The sequence below is a fragment of the Silurus aristotelis genome (genome assembly GCF_946808225.1).
Source record: "Silurus aristotelis genome assembly, chromosome: 8".
NCBI lineage: Eukaryota > Metazoa > Chordata > Actinopteri > Siluriformes > Siluridae > Silurus > Silurus aristotelis.
Window position 1 is genome coordinate 16,570,377 of NC_139581.1, and position 20,973 is coordinate 16,591,349.

At 39.7% G+C, this 20,973-nt stretch overlaps 1 protein-coding gene across 1 annotated transcript in view; it reads left to right on the forward strand.

The window, feature by feature from the left end:
* The first annotated feature begins 326 nt into the window (after window positions 1-326).
* Window positions 327-20,973, forward strand: part of mettl16 (methyltransferase 16, N6-methyladenosine) — a 38,472-nt gene continuing 17,825 nt past the window's right edge. Inside the window, exons 1-4 of the mRNA XM_083549260.1 lie at window positions 327-1,699; window positions 1,739-2,030; window positions 2,337-2,480; window positions 19,032-19,219. Of these exons, the coding sequence (XP_083405386.1) occupies window positions 1,915-2,030; window positions 2,337-2,480; window positions 19,032-19,219 (448 nt within the window). The 5' untranslated portion in view covers window positions 327-1,699; window positions 1,739-1,914. The remainder of the gene's footprint in view (window positions 1,700-1,738; window positions 2,031-2,336; window positions 2,481-19,031; window positions 19,220-20,973) is intronic.

Consider the following 20,973-nt stretch of genomic DNA (forward strand, 5'->3'; position numbering starts at 1 on the left):
AATTTACCCTTTTCATTACAATGCAATTATATAATAAAGAGTTCCATTGCTTAACCAGTCTGTTATCTAGCGATTTCCTGTTGTGTACTGGGCATACCTGCTGCTGCTGAAAATCTGATTAGTGACTAGTCTGAGATTTAAACCTGTCATGTAACAGTGCTGATGTTTAAGCTGCCTGGTGGGGGTTTGTGCTGGTCCACGTATCTCTGAATTTCATAATTTCAAGCCGTCCTGCAGTGAGAATTTGACGACTTTCAGTGTAAAAAATGGAAGTAAGCCTATATTTTCAAGTATTATAATTAAAGAGAAATCTTGTTTATATAGTTTTTTTTTTTGTTTGGTTTATTATTATTATTTTTTTTTTACTTTTGAAGGACTGTAAACACAAACACCCTGCCAGATAGATCAGCTGGCATGCTAACTGTGAAGAGTTCAGTATGTGTATGTAGGCAGCCTGATCTGTTTGTGCTCAAATAATCTGTATTTCATTTGTGATGGGATTGCAGCAGACTGAGGGAGAATTGCCCACCCTGTACAAACAATGCTGATGCCCCTGTTAAGAAAAAGAATTAGAGAAGAATTGGGGCATGGTACAGATGTAGATATTGTACTTTTTTGTGTAGTAGCTGAGTGAGAGAGAAGAAAGATGTCCCTAGAGTAGACAGGCTTTTATTATTATTATTATTATTATTCTAAAAGTTAAAAAATACACCAATTGGTGTAATATATCATCAAAAACTGTAAATGGGCAAAAAAAAAGCCAAAACCAAAAAAAAAAAGTACATATTTGAAGGGAATGTTTATATGAAACTTTTATTTCTGACCTAATAATATCTAGCTAGCTTTTTTTTAATTCCCTTATAAATTTTTGGAAAGAAAATCTAGCTAGACCACCCAAATTGGTATTTTTTTTTTTTCTTAATGAAGTTAAAGTACATGCAAAAGAAGCCATTGTTAAAAATGCTGATCAATCCTGATTGGCTAACTCAAACCTGAAAAGGAAACTAAAACAAGACATGAGAAAAAAAGAAAAAAAAAAACGGACTTTTAAACAAACCTCCTTGCACTTGATGCTTGAAAGCTAAAGAATACACAGTAGCTGGACCCATTCCTCATTGTGTGAAAGCTTGCTATGCGGGCCTCAAGGGTTCTTAAGGAAATAATGTTTGCTATTCACCAGGTCCCAAGCAATCCCACTGCTGAATGGACTAATGTACAGAATATTTGTAGATTCCTTCTCCTCCAGCTACGAGTTCATCTGTCTGCTCTACTTGCTTTGTAAATAGAGAAGAGGCTTCAGTCTTCACAGTTCTAATGGGACTTTTTGCTTTCATGGTATCACTTCACACAGCCAACTGTTAACAATGTATCTGAATGCCATTATTGTTTGCAAAATAATTAAAGAAAAAAATTGCAAATGTTGTCACTCTGGTGATGATTATCATGTGCATGGCAAAGAGGAATAATCATAGTGTGGGCTTCTATCCTTACAGTGCAACACACTTGGGTTATTGAAAGGGTGTGTAAGTGGGGTGGTTTTACTAGGGATAAAATAACTAGGGTTGTAGCTTGATATGAAAACATAAGTAAAATAATCCAAAAGGAATAGAAATGGATATGTTAATTAATTTATTGTGATGAACAGTTTCCTGTAAAGGAACTACTTGTACTGTGAATAGTATTAGTAGTACTAGTGTTGGTGGTATTAAACCCTCATAATATGATTTATATTTTGTAGACTTTTTTTTTTTGCTTCAAAATAATATTTATCTTAATATGGCATACAATGTATATTTAAAGTTGCCGCAATTATATAATTAAAACGTAATATAAACTATTTTGGATAACAACCAAAGAACTAATTTTTAGCTTGTCTGCGCGCGCCACATCATATTTCTGAGCCGGCGCACGTTCATGACGTCACCCCGAACCCGGAACAAACAACGTAGAAACAACGTGACTAACTTGCAACTGACCCAAGAAAGCGTGCCCCCCAGATTATTCCAAGCTTTTACAGAAGGGAGTAAACGGTACGCAGTCGCTTGTTTCTAGCAGGAACGCGTGCTCTTTGGCTTATTAACTCATTACTTGCACAGACTCGAATCCTAAATGACTCCCTAACTCTTATAGAATTGCTCTACATGAGCTGTGTGATAATGTACACTTTATGTAGTGCACTTCAGACGAAAAGAGGGTCATTAGGGATCTGCTCGGTGTTTCTTCACCATCTTGCTTTTATAGTCTATTGCAAATACAAACCCTCATCTGTTATGAGTCAGTTGCAACTGTTATAATTCTTTGCATTGCTGATAAAGATCCTGTGCTGCATTGTTTAGGAACTGTGTCGCAAGAATGGCGCTGAATAAATCCATGCATCCTCGGAATCGTTATAAGGACAAACCTCCGGACTTTGCGTACCTGTCTTCAAAGTACCCGGATTTTCAGGAGCACGTACAGACTACATTATCCGGCCGGGTGATGTAAGTAAACTCCTCCTCTCTGTCTCATTTCTCTTCCCAAGTACCGATGCTTAGCTTTGGATTGATTAAAAGTTTGGGATGTTAAACGTTGATCATTCACGTGTGTGTGTGTCAGATTCAGTGATTTCCCATCTTTTAAGGGGAAATCAGCTAATACATGCTCTTACAGCGATGGATGACGCTGCAGACTGATTTGCATATTAATCTATATGTCGTCATCATTTGCTTTATAACGAGACCAGTTAAGAGGCGAGATGGGTGAGATGGTTTGGTCTTGTGCCGAGGATGGACATGGGGTATATATCGGTAGGAGAATGCTAAAGGATAGGGCAAGGGGTTGAAAAGAAGGAAGGAGGTTTATGGATGTGGTGAGAGCAGACATTCAGGTGGTTGGTTTGAAAGAGACAGATTTAGAGGATATAGTGATGTGGAGACAGGTGATCCACTGCGGAGACACACAACGGGGACCGCGGAAAGAAGTAGAAGATTTGCATATCATTATGTAATATATGAACGAAGATTTTTGTCAGAAGAGAATGTAAGCCTGGTAGAACTCTGACATGGTGAGGTTGTGTAATGCTTAACAGAGTAACTGCCTGTCTGTGTTTTAAGAAGTTATAAAAATGTTCAGTCAAATAACTCATATTATTCATTTATTCAAGTCCCACCAATATAAAAGACATGGCTGCTGTGTAGGAGCTTGTCATTGGTCAGCTCTCTTGAAAGAACACGCCTCTTAGTGTTCAGGATTTAGTATGGAGTCTGAGCTGAAGCGGTGCTGATTCTGTATAAACTGAAGAAACTGTTATGAATAAAATGAACGAACGTGTCATTCATTCGGTTCGTTACGAGTCTTATAGGTTCAAGCAGAGAGAATGTAACACTGGAGAAGTTGTCTAGCTGTGCATAAAGCATAATTATGAATATGGAATGACTGATGCTCATACATTAAACATGACATCTTTTGGGAGTCAATTACTGCTAATGTAACTTTTTTTTCTTTCATCATTTCATCCTCTCCCGCTTATCCGTAATTCGGGTCGCGGGGGCAGCAGTCTAAGCAGATTCCCCAGACACTTCTTCGTGTCCAGGGATCGGGCTGTCAAGGCCCCGCCTTACGGTCCCTCCTGCAGGTGGTGAGCCCACGGGAAGGCGGCCTCCGACGTCACGGTCCTTGGCTTATTTTTCTCGTAAGGGTCCCCTGGAGCATAGAGGGTTAAGGGCCTTGCTCAAGGGCCCAAGAGTGGCAGCATGGCGATACCGGGGCTTGAACCCCCGACCTTCCGATCGGTAACCCAGCGCCTTAACCGCTGGAGCCACCACTCCCCCTAATGTAACTTTATTTTTCTTTTTTTGCGTTTTTTTTTTTTCTTTTTTTTTTTGCAGTTAACAAAATACAGGAAAATGTAACGGCTCTGTTTCGTTATTTGCAGTAAAAATGGTTAAATATTATTTTCCAAGTCTTTGAACATCACAAACTGGTTATTGTCATTTGTGAACAAAGCGACGTCGGCTGCATGTTGTTGTTGAGAGGGAGAGGGACATTGTATTTCAGAAGTGACTAAGACAAAAAGCATTAAATAAGAATAAGGCAAACCTTATGGTTTGTTGTATTGTTCACCCCATCAACTAATATACAATGTGTAAAAATGACAGCTTGTGTATTATTATTGCACCATTAGGGAAAAAATAGGCGTTAAACATGTGTTTTTAAATTACGTTTGTTTATTATTCAATTATTTTGTTAAATTGAATCAAAAAGATGAATTTAAATTACCATAACTACTTCCTGTGATTTCATGTATGCTCATTTGCGTTTGAATTGCTGCTGTATAGCCAGAGAGCTGAGCTTCAAGAGATTTAGAGGAAAAACCTTTAATACAGCAAAATAATTTATTTATGGTTTGTCAGAATCAGTTGTTCCTCATCGTTCTGCTTTTAAATACTTATCACAAGCTATAGCAGCAGTAAACAGTTATAATCTCTCTCTCTCTCTCTCTCTCTCTTTCTCTCTCTTTTTGTTTTTCATTCTCATATCAAAGCTTAGGCTACTAACCTTCACCCTGAAGATTCTTGTTGTATCTTACTGTCTGTAAAGCACTAACACACTCTTTCTAATAATGTTAGGTGATCAGCTCTTTACAGGAAACTTCACCTCAATATTTGTATTATTACCCTAAGATTTTATAGATTGTTTACCATGCATGTTCCGGTGAATAGACCACCGAGTCAGTTAAAACTATAATACATTTGATTTCTTTGTTAGTAAATATACCAAAGAGCAAAAGAAGTGCACAGGTGACACAGTAGTGACTTCCCATTGTTGTTTATACAAAGGTTATTAGTGTTTGGTTATTGAGAACAAAGAGGACCCATGAATGATTTTTGGGCACAGTGATAATTAGTGAATAGTTGTTGGGAACCACATCAGTCTTTGGGAACAAGAAATGATCAGTGATTGGTTTTGGGATCAATATAGGCTCATGCAAACACCACTCAATCAGGCTTTTCACACATGTGTTGAATGAAACTGTGTTTCAATTTGTATAACCAGCAGCTGTGAACTGAGGAGTTCTATCGAGTAAAGTTGCAGGCGGGTCTCTCTTCTGTTCAAAAAGTCTTTCGATTTGCTTTTTTACATTTTTTTTAATTGAAAGATCTAAAAAGGTGTTATATATTTGATTGGTCAGTTTAGCAGTGTACTTTAATGTGTTATTGTTTGTGGAAGCAGTGTTTCAGCACATTCTGTGCCTTTAGAATAAAATAATCCGATATCCTCCACAGCGGCAAAGCCTCTGCATTAGATTTAGAGTAGTAACTCTGCCTGGATAAGAGTCTCTTGGGAATTCTGCCGGTACGGGTGTGTTGAGGATCTGAGTTATATGCGAGGAGAATAACGGATTCGGACAAGCAGTGCTTAACTCCGCAGACAGAAGCGTTGTTCTTATTCCCCCATTTTTACATTTTCTTTTTGTGTTGAGGGAAATGGCCTGTTCATATTTCAGCTCTTTGCATCTTAGCATTTTCATTCCCATCTCTGAGTCATTGGTGTGTTTAATGTAACCTTGCCAAGAGATGCACACAGACACCCCCAGTGACTCCAGCGTTGTAATGATGGGTAGCCGCAGGGCTCTTTAAAAATAGGTCTCCAACCTGGGCAGCTAGAGCGAGGAAGAAAGAAGAGGGTGAGAGTCTCTGAGGGCTGCTGTGTATGCAAGTACTGTTTTTTTGCTGCTCTAGGCTACAGTCAGCAGGGAAATCTCTCAGACTTCAGACCCAGGCTCAGCTGCTGTTCTTCAGTAGGCCTCTCATTCTGGGTAACAGTGTCTGCATAGCCTTAGGGTTTACACATACACACATACCCAGATTCAGCCCCAGTCATAACGAAAGGCTCAAATTTGGTATGACGAACCTTCTCTTTATGTACATTCACTGAGCACTGTACTAGGAACGCTGATACTGAGCAGTACTGCCTTTTGTTTTTAAAACGGCCTCAGTTCCCTGCAATGGGTTCTACAGGATTGTGGAAACAGATTTTTGAGATTATCGTAAATGTTTACTTAATTGCAGGTTTTTACCTGCACTTTCATGCAGCAATTGTCCTGCTCTAATACATCCCACAGGTGTTCTATTCAATTTTGAAAAAAATTGTAAATGTTCATGAAACCAGTTAAAGATGACGTGCTACGTGACACGGTGTGTTATCATGCAGCAAATAGACATTAGAAGTAGTAGATTGTGGATGTGGTCAGCAACAAAACTCAAAAAGGCTGAGATACTGAAGTGATGAAAACATTCCCCACACCATTACACAACCTCCACCAGCCTTGACTTCTCACACAGGGCAGGTAGGATACATGGATTCATGTAAAATTGAGATTTTAGACTACATTTTTCCATTTTTTTTTTATTTGTAACCTATTCCCTCTACAGACTGTTCTTTGTGTTTTTGGCTGACAAAAGTGGAACCTGACATGGTCTTCTGAGTAGCCCATCTACTTCTTCTCACCACAGTTACCGTAATTTCCGGACTATTAAGCGCACCCAAATATAAGCCGCACCCACTGCATTTTACAAAGATTTTTATTTCAAACATAAATACGCCACACCTGTCTATAAGCCGCAGGTGTCTACACTGAAACTAATGAACTTTACACAGGCTTTAACGAAAGACTTGTATCTAAACAGTAGCCTACCAAGAAAGTCATTGTTCACTGTCTTCCTCCTTCCTTTCACAACTATTCCTTTCGAGAGATTATCTTTTAGCATCGTCGTGCGTTTAAAAATCACCATCGGTGAAGCTTTTCTCCCGATGCCGTGCAGCTCGGAACAGCTGAAGTGTGTTTTTTCATAAATTTCATTGGTTCTCCTGAACCCGTTTGGCAATTTCACTTGTCTAAAGTTATGGGGCTCAGTTGTTTTGGCTTGAAGCTTGTGAAACCGTGAAAAACCCTGGAAAAATCCATAAATTAGCTGCTTCATAAAGTAGCGGCTTATAGTCCAGAAAATACGGTAGTCTGTCTGTCATTGACCTCAGTCTGTCATTGACCTCAATCCACAGAACTGCTTCTCACTGGATGCTTTTTCCTATTCTAAACTGAGACTGTTGTGTGTAAAATAATCCCAGGAAGTCAAGTTATTAAAATCTGACACCAGCATGTCTGACGCCAACCGTCATGCCATGATCAAAATTACTGATATCACATTTTTTCCCTATTATGGTGATTGACATGGACATTTTTTAGCTGCAGGCCTGTATGTGCATGATGTTATGCATTCCACTGCTGCAACATAACTGCCTGATTACATCATTACATGAATGAGTAGGTGTACAGATGTTCCAAAGCGAGTATATATGCCTGGAGGACATTTGTGCTAAAATGTTGCCACTGACATGTTTTTGCACTGGATATTCAATGGCAATACTAGAGATACTACAGGTCGGCTATTATGGGTTTTTCTCTGGCCGATGTTTAGAAATCAGGGCAGTTGATGGGCGATATTTGATGCAGACAAGATACAGAAAATAGCTTAAGTTAAACATTTATTGAATACCACAAGCCTCTCCAATCAGTGCACTTGTTAGCAGGTTTTGGTACCCTCTGTCAGAAACGTGGCAGGACACGATGCACAGCCAGATTATTCTGTCAGGGATCTTGTGGGTGACTAGGTGAGTGGATGGAGGGACAGGAGGACCAAGGGAGAGAAAAAACCAAAGCTGAAACCCAACCAAAAACAGTCCAGAGTATAAACTGGGTAACTCGGGAGGCAGAGCAGAACAGGGATCAGGAAAAAGAACAGAATCCAGATCAGGCAGGGTAGCAAGAATAATCCCAGGGACTTTAGGAAGCCGGTGAGATAATCTGGCCCCGAGCTAAAGTCTCGGGTCTCCTTAAATACCGGTAGGCGCGGGAAAAACAGCAAGATGGCCGCCGACCCGGAAGTGCGTAGCGCGGAACCGGACCCGACACCCGTAACCCGTCTACATGTAACCTAAACTACAGCTGGTTGAAGGCTTGATAACAATACAGTTCCAAAATGTTATTTTCATTCTCTCTCCAAATGTTACTCTCATCATTCTCTTAAAGCCCTCTTCGGTGGATTTTGTTTTTTCACTGTGTTCAGCATCGTTGGCTCTTGTCCTACAGCGTCAGATGTTTTCCGGCAGGTTCTGCATGGGGCAGAGCTCGTCCGTGAGAGAGAATTCTGATTGGCACCTACTGTACATGTTCTGATCAGCGTGTACAGATGAGAAGGCAAAAGGGTTGGACTGACAAAAGCTCTGCTGCATTGCTCTCTTTAGGTAGAAATGAATTAGCACTAATGCAACTCCAGTCAGATGGACAGAGACTATTGTCTCATCGCTGTTTTCTGTTGTTTGCACTAAATGATTTTGTTGTGATAGTGTAAATGTGTTATTTTTTTTAGTGCATTGGTCCGGAAGGAACGTTCTTTTGTTTTACTGTGTACTGTATCAACTGTATATAGCTAAAATGACATTAAAAGCCACATTGCCTTGATTTGAGATTGCATTGTGGATGAAAATGGAATTTTCTATCAAGTCCACTTTATTATAACAATCTTCAGTCTTTGTCTGCTCGCATCACACCGCCTCAGCAGGACAGTCATTATAGCCGGACAAAGAGACGTCTATCAGTGTCTCCTCGCAGGAAAAGAAGAAAAGAATGCTGGACCTTGGAGATGTGCTTTTTCTCTATCTCATCTCATCTCCAGACATGTGTGCACCTAGACAGGGTGAACCGAGTGCGTGTGCTGCACCCCTCTCTGACTGCCTGTCTTTATCTCGCCTCTCGATCTCGGCTGCGCTGTCACGTACGCCTGTGGATCCTGCTTTTGAAGGTTCAGCATGAAAAGAATCCCGCTTTGCAGGCCCCTCCTTTGACTTGTTATAATGATGGTGTGGGAGCAAAAAAAAACCCCCAGCTTCCTGCAGCCTGCTTTTGCACTTTAATTGCAGTCAGGCCCAGAATTATTGGCACCCTTGAATTGTATTTGAGCTTTTGTGCTTTATTAGATTCACCTCTAATTGAATGAGAGAAATCTAACCTGAATTGAAGAAAATTTATTTGTAGGTTCATTGAATTGAACGTGCTCGAGAGTCACACACTTTTACACCGAGTGATTTTGTAACAGACCTTCTTGAATGTCATGGTAGTCCCTCATGTTTAATGCATGTGTGCTAGGAGTGTGTCTCTCCTTCCAAGGTGATACATGATCATGATCAAAGATACCCTAAAGCCTTTTCAGAGTTTATGGTGCATATCCATGTTTTCAACGCAGAAAAACAGGTGTAGTAGTGCATAAAAAACATACTTTGATGACACAAACTTTTTAGCATCATTGGCTGCTTAAATAAACAGTGTAGCTTTGGATGTTATTAAACGATAATACCTGTGATATCAAGTGTATTGAGGTCATTCAGTAATAATCAACATTACAATACAGCCATTACAATTGCATCATTTTTGCACACAGGATGATCTTTAACATATTGCTCTTCTACTGTTCAGTATTACCAGTGGTGGACAGTAATGAAGTAAATGTAATTGGTTACTGTATTTAAGTCTAAGTAATTTCTTTTTTTTTTAAACGTAACTGGTCAATCACGCAGCAAGCCACCATTTAGGGTACAGTTCACGCTCTGTTTTAAACTTGTTTTGATTCCCGTTTGGCAGTGGCGAATTTAGGCAGAGGTGACATGGGCAGCAAACTAGGACCGGGGGGGGCTGCACAGGTTTTTTTACTGCTTGTTTGCACGGTCATGTCAATTATAATATAATCAGGGTCAATGTACCTGGTTGGGACTCGGAGTGTGCACCCACCGCCAGAAGATGTTCCCTCACTCATACACTCAGGAAGAAGAGGCGGAATAAGTTGAAAAAATTTTGAAAGGAATTAATGGAAGAAGAATCTCATGACTCCAACTTGCCACAGCATCCGTGGTCTTATTTGCCTGATTTTTATTTTTTTTAGTCGTTGAAAAAAAGGTTTTTGACTCATGATCATTTATTATATATCAATCAGTGTTTGACTCATTAATATCATTCTATTAATCGATTGGTGTGATAAGAGTAACACCGGAGTCTTTACACATAAACAGTTGATTTCAGCAAAAGAAAAAATTATTATATCCAAAATAAATCATAGTCCTTGGATTTGGATACTTAAGTACATTTGAAGCCAAATACGTTTGTACTTTTACTTAAGTGAAAGTCTAAAGGGGCACTTTTTCTGCAGTAATATTTTACCTACTGTATCTCTACTTTTACCCAAGTCCAGGCTTTATGTACTTTGTCCACCACTGAGTATTACTTAGAGGACCTGTAAGAACATTTCTAAGAGCTCTGCCCTTTACATTTAGTAATTTATTCAACCAGTGAGCATGTTGGTTCTTGACTAAGTAGGTGACCCAAAAACATCCTGTAGCATACAGTATTTCACAAAATGCACAGCACTTGGGAATAATGTGGCATTACAGTGTGAATAACATTCTAACAGTACAGACCTAAATATCATCCTGTTCATTATCATAAATCAGAATTAGAAACACAGCCTGACAGATGTGGAACCCGCCGATTTCACACTGAGCGTGTGTTTCAGACACTGAGTTGTAATCTGAAATGATGGGCTTTCATGCTCACCCCTTCATATTTCTCTTAATTTAGTCATTTGCTAAATCTCACTCACTAGTAAGACTTTCTCTTGACCGAAAGGGAGGGTGAAAGCTTAGTGCACACATCCTCCTGTAAGATATCCACCTGATGTAGCACGTCTTTTTAAAATTCCTGCTCATGCTAGGAATGCTAGGGCAGCTCTATCTATCGAAGCTCTCAGCTGTCTGCCCCTTTTCAAAAACCTGAGCTCACAACTGCCCATGATTGGTTAATGTTGCCTTGATGGACAGGGAAGAGATTAAGGTTGTTCTTCCACACCAGGATTGTGATGGTTGAACCCCTCTGTTATATTCGTTTAATTCATATGAAAAGAATTTTGATTAATTGAGACTGGATTGAATTTGAATTTCATTATTGAAGATAAACTTCTTAAAAGATTCTTGATACAGTAATACTTCGGTACTTGTCGGTTTCAGAACTTGTCACATTCAGGACTCACCAGGTTATGACAACTGAAAAACGTTTCACCACTCGTCGCATCTTTGGAACTCGACACCACCTCTTGTGAAGAAACTCGTGATCTTTCAGTCTCGTACAGCAGATGCATAAAGAGTCTCCTGTTAGCTTGCAAACAGTGACATAGCGTTCAGTTTTGTGCTTTTTGAGTCAAGGTCATGGGTCCTAAAGTGGCTAAAAATGCAACCACTTACTTCCATTCTTCTCCAGCTGTTGATGCTGGCTTGGCATTAATTTATAAACAAATAAGCAACCAATCTTTTAGAGTCCGTTTGATCCCCTCACAGGGAATTCTGTTCTGCAGCACCACTCAGGACCCGACATATGTGATTGTGTTACTGAGTGACATAACATGGCTCTTTTTATTTATCAGAGGAAACAAATCATTCTGTGAATACAAAGCACTTTCACCGAAACCTGTCTGGGCAACAGTGTGTTTACTGTGAGCGTGTCAGCATCAGATCAATATCCAGGTATCGTTCAGTTCTCTGAGCTCTAACATTGATATAAAAATGGAAAAACAGTGGATTTAGTGTGCTCTAGTGTGCTCTATAAAAAATATACTGTACAAGGTTTACATAAACAATACAACTGGCTGTTTGCTTTTATATACTGTATGCTTCCAGGAGAACCACTTTACATGCCTCACTCAGGTATGGATTTGGCATTTTTCTCATTTGCTTACCTTTGGATTATGTCTTTATGTATTTTGCATTCTGTTATCACTGTACTTCTGTTCCCACTGCTGCTGGCAGATGGGACCCTCCTGAGCGTGCACATGATGATGTTTTGTCCTGTTTGAACCAGCCCACACACGCACACAGCTGTAAGTCTCTCCTGGGTGAGAGAAGAGAAAATGCCATTGTGTGAATGCAGATGAATTCAGTGCTCTGGCTGTTTCTCTGTGTGTTTGTGTGTGTGTTGGATGCTTAAAGAAGGGTGGGGGTGCTGCTTAAATCCTCCAGGCTTCCTTAACAGGTGTGAGTTACAGCACACATCCATCATCAACCATTTTTACAGACAGCAAAACCCTTGTCTTTGTTTTTCTGTTTTTTTTTCTTTGTTTCTCGAAGTCTCCAGGACACAGTCTATCCTCAGCCTGTTCTTACACAAGTTCACAAATCAGTCTCGGAAAATTTGCTTGCTGATTGTGATTCTATCTGTTTGTCTCTCCTTTTTTTACACTCTCGGATTTAGCTGCATGACTTTGATTGGCTTTCACCAATTTAGCTTAAGTACTTTAAGCGGAGTGGGGTTAATCTGACAAGACAGCACTCTTCACAGACCGACAGGAAGCAGATCCGCTTTCACTTCCTTTTTCATGTCTCAGCTGGAGAAGAGAAAGAAGCTTCTTGGTGGGGGGGTGGACTGTCCATGGAGGGGAGACAGGATTAAAGAAAGCATTAAGCAGACAGACAACCGTCTGTCCATCACAGGTGTCCAAGCCACCGGGATCTGGTGTGCTCTGGAGAATATAAAAAATTCAGCTGAGGTGACATTTTATGTTGTAGCCTGCTTTCACCAGAGAAAGAGCAGAGAAGCATGCAGTAGCTCAGGTGATAAGAGCATTAATCCCCACAGCCTGCTACCACTAAAAGTTGCATTATTAATGCTGAGGACCCTCATCCCACATAAAGGGGAATAATTATGGGCTTTAGCCCCAACCCACTTACAAATAACTCGCACCTCAGTCGGGGGGCCCAAGCTGCGGATATCCTAAACCTGTCTCCTCTCTACAGGACACTCGATTGCTCCAGAGTGTTTAAGTCTTCCAGCTGTGGCGTGATTTTACACTTTAACGCCATCAGTATTAGGTTTCCACATTAGCGTCGCTCTGTTATTATGTGTAATTTGCTTCGGGCGGCTTTTTCATCCAGCTAATAACATAGCATTGTCTTGGAGTGGTTAAAATCGGATGCAGACAAAGAGATGTTGAGTCCTCAGGATTTCTGGAGATTTGGTGTTTATGGGAGTGTCATGTTGGATTAAAAACTGAGGTTGATCTCGTTTAAGTTCTGGTGTGATGGTTTTTGTGAGTGTGAATAAATAATGTATACTTTATTGTTGTTGAATACTTAACCTCCCAGAATGAGTAAGGCTGATCGATCGATCGATCTATCTATCTATCTATCTATCTATCTATCTATCTATCTATCTATCTATCTATCCATCTATCCATCTATCCATCTATCCATCTATCCATCTATCCATCTATCCATCCATCCATCCATCCATCCATCCATCCATCCATCCATCCATCCATCCATCTAGATAGCTTTATTGACTATGTACAACTACATCAGCAAGCTTTGAGACAGAAAGACAGAGACAGTGTGTGAGGGAAAGAGAAAGGGAGTGTGTGCGAAGTAGTTATGGGAGTGTTAATATTTGTGGGTGTGTGTGTTTTATATTGTTAAGAACCTTTTTTTTTTAAGATGACCCTCTGATCTCTTCTACGTGTCATGGAAAATGGTTGCCTAGGAAACAGAGGGAATGCATATGGCATTTATTTTGCATGCTCAATCTGCATTCAGATGGTAACGAAAGGACTGCAATATGTATGACCAGTTCATGAGATGGTTTTTAATAGGTTCTAAAGGTGACCTTGTGCCAGGTGATGCTGAAGTACAGAGCTGTTTTCAGTTAACACCACAGGCCTTTGTCTGAGTGGAATACCTATTACTGGTGTGTGTGGGTGCACTTGAAGTTGATAGTGCACCAATACCATAACATGTGTGTTTCTCTTTCCCTCATACACAACTCCTTTTCTGTCTCTGTCTGTCAGTCTCTCTCTCTCTCTCTCTTACACAAACACCCACACACACACACCTTTTCACACCTTGTTCTACTCAAACCTGCTCCCTGACCTCTCTGCTCATGTCTTTGTGAAAATATATTTTCCGCCCTCATGATTTGGGGTGTAGGTAGGCTGTGCATTGCAAGATAGTGCTCCATATTGGTGTAAACCATTAAACTCCTGTTACATCAGCACATTAGGCAATATTGCCATCATTGAGATTTCTGTCTCTCTTGTCATCTCACAGCAGCAAGGACACCGATATCAACCGTCAGCAGCACACGCACGTGTCATCACGGCTCCTGTCAGCATCACACATCTCACTTCTATTTCCCAGGCCTGGAGCTTTCCGCTTCTCTCCCTTCATTAGCAGCTAAAAATAGGGACAGACTAAAAGATAGGAGATGTAGTTCACGTATTGATTATGTCTTGGTTGTCTACAAGGGAGTGCGATAAAAAAATTATTATAGAAATATGCTGATTAAAAAAGAAAAACAAAATTTACATTTAAATCAACACAAATCTTACAAATATTGACAAATCAAATCTTAGTTCCAACAAGTTAATTTATGATTACCTAGCCAGAAGATTAGTATAGTCTGAGATAACTCCAAAACTCCCATGTTGATTGAAGGCATTATCTTCTAGTCAGATGTTGGCTAGTGTGAACATTTGTGAACATCTATTATTAGCTTTTTATGCAATATCTGCAAAAATGTGCATGCATTGAATGCCTGTGTGTTTTTTACTGGATTCATCCCCAGCTTGCTGTGTGCTCTCATATTTAATGAAATGTATCTCTTTTTTTTTTTCGTCTGTATCCAAACTATGCATGCAAATGTATAAGATAAGCTGCACTAAAGCCTGTAGAGCCAAGAATTTCTTAAGGATAGAAAACCATCCAAAACATATGGAGTCTTCAGGGTCCTCTTGAACATCGCAATGTCACAATCCGGCTTGAAATTAGACTGTAATTCAATATCTATATATACGACAATGATTAATGGCCCAGTCTCAGCTTCAGATAGCTCTTGCTCTACAGCTCATTCGATACTGATTACAAATGTTTCAAACCGCAACCTTCAGATTCTTCAAGGTTCCATTGTTCTTGTGAACACATATGAATGGGACTTTCTGAAGAGAAAACAAACACAGTGACTCATGTGACCCTGTGAGCTGATTAATGCAGGATATGGCCACTGTACTGAAAACTGGTTCACAGCATCTATTCTTGTAAAGCTGTTTGAAGTATTTTTAGGGAAATAAATGTGATACTTGTGCAAGTTTGCTGACTAGTTCTGGGAAAAGATGTGATTTGTTTAGTATCTCAAGGCAGAAGCCTACATCCTTTTTTTTTTTTTTTTATATATAAAATGAACTTTGCTTAAGCGTTAATTAAGCGTACCTGTAACCTTGATGTGTAGTGCATCATTCATTAAATTCACACGGATACTTAAGTCTAAGGACTTCCGCAAATAAAAAAATTGGGCTTGTTGTTCAAATAGATGTTTAAAACCATGGTTTACAGATTATCTGAGATTCAGAAACCTGAGATTTTCTTTACTCTAGTGTTCTTTCATTATTTTATATTTATTTATTTATTTTGAGGGGGGAAAAGGACCACGCTTGCCAGTTTAATTATATTGACTTTCCCTTTTCTCATCAATATAGGTGACCCGATTAAGCCATATCCATGGAAACCATCTGTTACAACCAGAATCATATTTAATATAACTGTCGACCTGAAGGTCACGTTAATGGATTAATAGACAGGGTTAAAATGGGGGGTTAATTTGAGTTAATGTGACTGTCATTTTAAAACTAATTGCTATTTATTCACTAAAATCTGCTAAAGAATATTGAATACTTTGGAATGTCTCATAGCCATGCGTGCACACGTACACTTTTTTTTTTTGTGTGTGTTTTTTTTTCTTCTCCCTCTGAGTGGGTTGGAGGAGGATGTGTGTTTGTGGGTTGCTTTTTTTGTTATTATATTTTTATTGCTTTGACCTAAAGAAAGTCAGTCCATTCAATCCGCTCTGCATTATAACACGGCAACCCACTGCCCACAATGAATTCTGGGCCTCAAATGAGCATGACCTTCCTCTTCATAGCTGTAGTTTTGATTGATGTGAGCAGTCTGTAGACTCTTAGAGGAGACGGAGAAGTAAAAATCTATATTCAGGTATAGCAGATGTTAAAATCTCATGGTTTTCTCCTCGGAGGAGCTCAAGGATTTAGCACAATGCTGTTGCACGTTTTTAAATGATTTCTAATGAATTTTTAAGCTGCTGTTTGAAAAATTACATGATCATTATTACACTAAACAGTGCAGCACATGCTTTGTGGGCTGACGATTACTTTGGCCTTTGTTATATTTATGAAGTACTTCAAAAATAATCTCAGAGAATTCTTGACATCGTGTTGATGATACACACTACTTATCACGATGTTAAGTTCTGAGTTGAAGAGGATATGCAAATAAATAATTCATTGGTCCAGCTGCCAATTATATCTACAATCTGGTTATTAAATAAATATATTTCTCATTAAAAGTTTAAAAGACTGTATAAGTCATCTATAGGAACAACACAGTACTTAACAATACAATTTAAAACATCAGTACAAAAGAAGTAGCTTGAATTTCCATTCAGAAACTTAGTGGTCTTTACTGAATTTACTGAAATATGAATATCAAAGTCATTTCACCCGTTCTCATTTTCCAAAGCAGTTGAAGGAGTTAAAAAGGAGGTTTTATTATTATTACTCTGTTATTCATAGACACACTCTTATTCGTCTGTTTGTGTGTGTGAACTTTGTCTTTTAAAACCTTTTAAACATGATTATATGTGGCCTGAGGGCTAGGAGGGTTTACGGTTTTCTTTTCAGCATAAAGACTGTTTTTTGTTTTTTATCACCATCCACCGAAACCAAACTAAAAACCAAATATTGGCCAAGTATACAATGTAGAACGATGAAAAAAAAATAGTGTATGAAAGGACTTATCACAGAAGAGGCAGTTTTAGAGACTTTAGTTAAATTGTTGAGTTTCTGGCACTTGCTAATCCTACATACATGTTATGAACATTTGCCCTTCTAAATGAAAAGCACGACTTCAAGCCTTACGAAGAGCGCTTATTATAAAGTTCAGAACAATCAGTTTGCATTAATGTGAGGCGCATGAAGTACGCTTTGAATATTTAGTATGATGACCACGTGTACATCATAACGACGCTTGTGTCACTGTGATTTATACACTTCATAGTATCTCTTATAATTACTACAGACATCCTTCAGCAACATTACTTATCTCTGCTCTTTTGAATAGTTATTTCTGTGTATATTTCATAGTTTTTTTGACTGATACACTGGAAAAATCAGCTAACTTTAATTCTCTCTCTCTCTTTCACTCTCTCTCTCTCTTTCTCTCTCTCTCACACGCACTCACTCTCACCCTCACTTTGGGTAATGTAACTTTGGGTTTTATGGCCAGCTTATTCGCAAGCATTTGCACACTCATTTTTAATCCAGGGACAATTTAGATCAAACTAGAAGCCATTATCCAGTGATGTGTTTGTTTGTTTTTTTTGCATGTGTATTTAGCACCTTATTTATTTTCATGTTCTTGATGGATGCTATCTGTAAAAATCACCCCTTACAATGTCTCCTTTTTTTTTTTACTTTCTAGAAAACAACCAAGCCCAAGATCAGTCTCATTTCTTCCTTTATATATAATTTATAAATCGTATTTTGACATTAGATTTTGCACAGAAAAATGCTAATGGACGCCTGTTTATAACAAATCGCCTGTCACTCACACAGCAGCTACACGATGCTCACTTTTTGGGTACCCCAATGTGAATATTATTGTAGAATTTAGTTTTTATTGTCCTACACAAGCTTCAATGCTTAGCAGCCCACTGCAGGTGTTTTTTTTTTTTTTAGATCAACACAGCAGCATTTTACATGCCAAGACTCGATTCTAAGCCCTCACGCAGAGACGCGCACAAAACACGTGTGCACGCAAAACCCCTTCTTTCAAGAGGTGCCAGACTCCCCTCCTCAGAAGGAAGCATGTAATTACATATTGAGAGGTGTGAATGGAGGCGCCTTAATTACACCTATCTTTCTCTTTCTGTTTCACACGTGCTCTCCGTGCTGCAAAATGCATTAAGCGGTGGATTGTAAAACTGGGGGAGATTCTGGTGTTGATAATGCACATGCTATAAGGGAGCCAGGGACAAATGGACAGACGTGGCTCTGTTGTGTCTCTCTATCAGCGTGGACGTCGGATTGAACAGCACTAACGAGCTGAAAGCAGATTTACTGCATGTTTTACTAATGCACATTAGGGGTGAGGAGGGAAAAATCGATTTTTCGCTCCAGAAAACCACCCCAGCAAGACTGTGTGCTACACCACAAAATATCACGTCTTCTGTGTTTGTCTTCTTTGTCACATTCAAAAGCAACATTAGCAGCGCCATGCTATTATCTCATTCTAATTTCAAAACTTCATGCGTGTCGTCAGAGTAATGAATTCTACATTTTTAAGATCGCCTGGGTTTCATGTAAACGTTAACCATCATAACTCATGTTCACACGGAGGAGTCAAATCCTAAAAGGATTTCTATTCACTATAGGGAACAACACAAAGACATTTAAGGCTTCCTTCATTGTAACATTTTTGAGGTATAACCAGATAAAGAGGGAATTCAATAAGGGATTAAGAGACGTAATTGTAAAATATGTCTGTGAGCTGTTTTTGTTTTGTTTTTTTTGTATACCGAGTGACTACAATTGAAAATATCAGTAGTAAACTTGACTCATAAAGCACTAAGGGAGCATATAAAGCCTATAGGTTTAAAGCCTGTAGGTGTAAAACATCATTTTAAATGCAAATATTAGTCATAAAGGTAGGCAAGAAAATCTGAAATTAAACTGCATCATGATGTATATTCTAACAACATTGTCTAGAATCCCTACAGGTTCCTACTCCTAATCTACATCCTGCTGTAAGGCTTATAGTTTTTTTCTCTCTCTCTCTCTCCTCTCGCTCTCTCTCTCCACTTTCTTCTCTTCTCTTTTCTCTTCACTGTCCTGCAGGCTAAATTTTAAGGACCCGGAGGCGGTGCGTGCTCTTACATGCACACTGCTGAAGGAGGACTTTGGTCTGAGCATTGAGATTCCTTTGGAGCGGCTCATCCCTACCGTCCCACTGCGCCTCAACTACATCCACTGGGTGGAGGATCTTACCGGAGGGCAGGGCAGTCCACGCCGGGGCATCGATATAGGTACATGCTCTTCTTTATTGCAGTACCTTAATCTTTGGTTCTCTGCTCTCTGCAGCACACCTTGGTACCTGGGCCTTCAGTGGGGACTTACCAGACTTAATGCACCTCTTAATACCACCATCATCACATCGCAATTATAGAAACCATCAATACAATACAAAAACGTTAATATAATACTTGTTATTTGCACCGCTCCTCAGAGGCTGTAAGTCAGTGGTACCGCTCGTGTTCACTGGTCTGGAAGTGGTAAACAAACCCTTTCCCGGGCTGAGACAAGCTAGCTAGCTTCTGGATTGGCTGACCTCTTCTCACGGTGTCTAGCTTTTCTTCAAAATGGATTTTTAAGAATGTCCGAGACCAAATCAATTTCTATTCGTCTTTCAGCCATTGTGGGCATTAGAAAGTCTAACTTAGATGTATTAATTTGTGCAGTGCGCTACAGACATGTTTTGCCAGTCTAACTTGGCTGTAACAGTTTCCCAATGACCAATCAATCAGAGGAAGGAAATCTTCTGACGCTATTCCATGAGGTGAATTTGTAATCTGATTGGTTAAAGAAACAGACTCATTGCTAATAGAGACTATGGTAAAAAGGCCAGCACTACTGATTCTGAAGGCCCTGGGCAGATTAGATTGACATGGCAGCACATAGAGGATGAAATCTGATTGGACAAAAAACATCCACATCCATGTACTGGAAGCAGTGCAGCCAAGAGAAACTCTATGAAATGAAGCGAATAAACTGTTGGGAACAAATTAATACAATTTCATGGAACAAATATTTGAATTTAGTTTGTAAATGTAGGTCAGTGCTTCTGATAGTGTTTGTGCCAGCAGAGAAGGCTTTGCTGGCACTGACGCTCACCATTTACATTTGCGGCATTTAGCACATGCCTTTGTCCAGAGCGACGTACAGAAGTGCTTTGAGTCTCTAGCAATGAATAAATCTTCACTGGTACGCTAGATTACAAACTTAATATGAATATAACTCTTGAGTTCTACAAAGCAAACTTGGAAATTGATAATTTAGGTGTTTCAGGAAGAGGTAGGTCTTCAACCGTCACTTGAAGATAATCAGGAACTCTGCTGTACGGACATCTAGGGGAAGTTTATTCCACCACCTTGGTGCTAGAACAGAGAAGAGCCTTGAAGTGTACTTACCTTTCATTCTGAGAGAAGGTGTACCAGTCGAGCAGTGCTGGAGGATCTCAGACAGTGTGGTGCAGTGTGAGGTGTGATGAGGTCACTGAGGTAAGATGGCGCTGGTCCATTTTTGGCCTTGTAGGCAAACATCAGTGTTTTGAATCTGATACATGCAGCTACTGGAAGCCAGTAAAGGGAGTGCAGCAGTGGGGTGGTGTGGGAGAACTTGGGCAGATTGAACACAAGTCGTGCAGCTGAGTTTTGGATCATTTGCAGTGGATGAATATCGTTCAGAGGAAGACCTGCCAGCAGAAAGTTGCAGTAGTCCAGTCTTGAAATGACAAGAGACCAAACAAGCACCTGGGCAGCCTGTATGGACAGAAATGGTCAAATACTTCGGATGTTGTAGAGAAAAAAACAGACAGGAACGAGCCACATTAGCGACATGTGAGAAGAAGGACAGTTGATTGTCCATAGTTACCACAAGGTTACGAGCAGTGGCTGAAGGGGAGAGCAGAGAGTCATGAGTTATCCGGAGATCTTGACCTGGAGATGAATCACCTGGGATGACCAGCAGTTCTGTTTTGCTGGGGTTGAGTTTTAGTTGATGA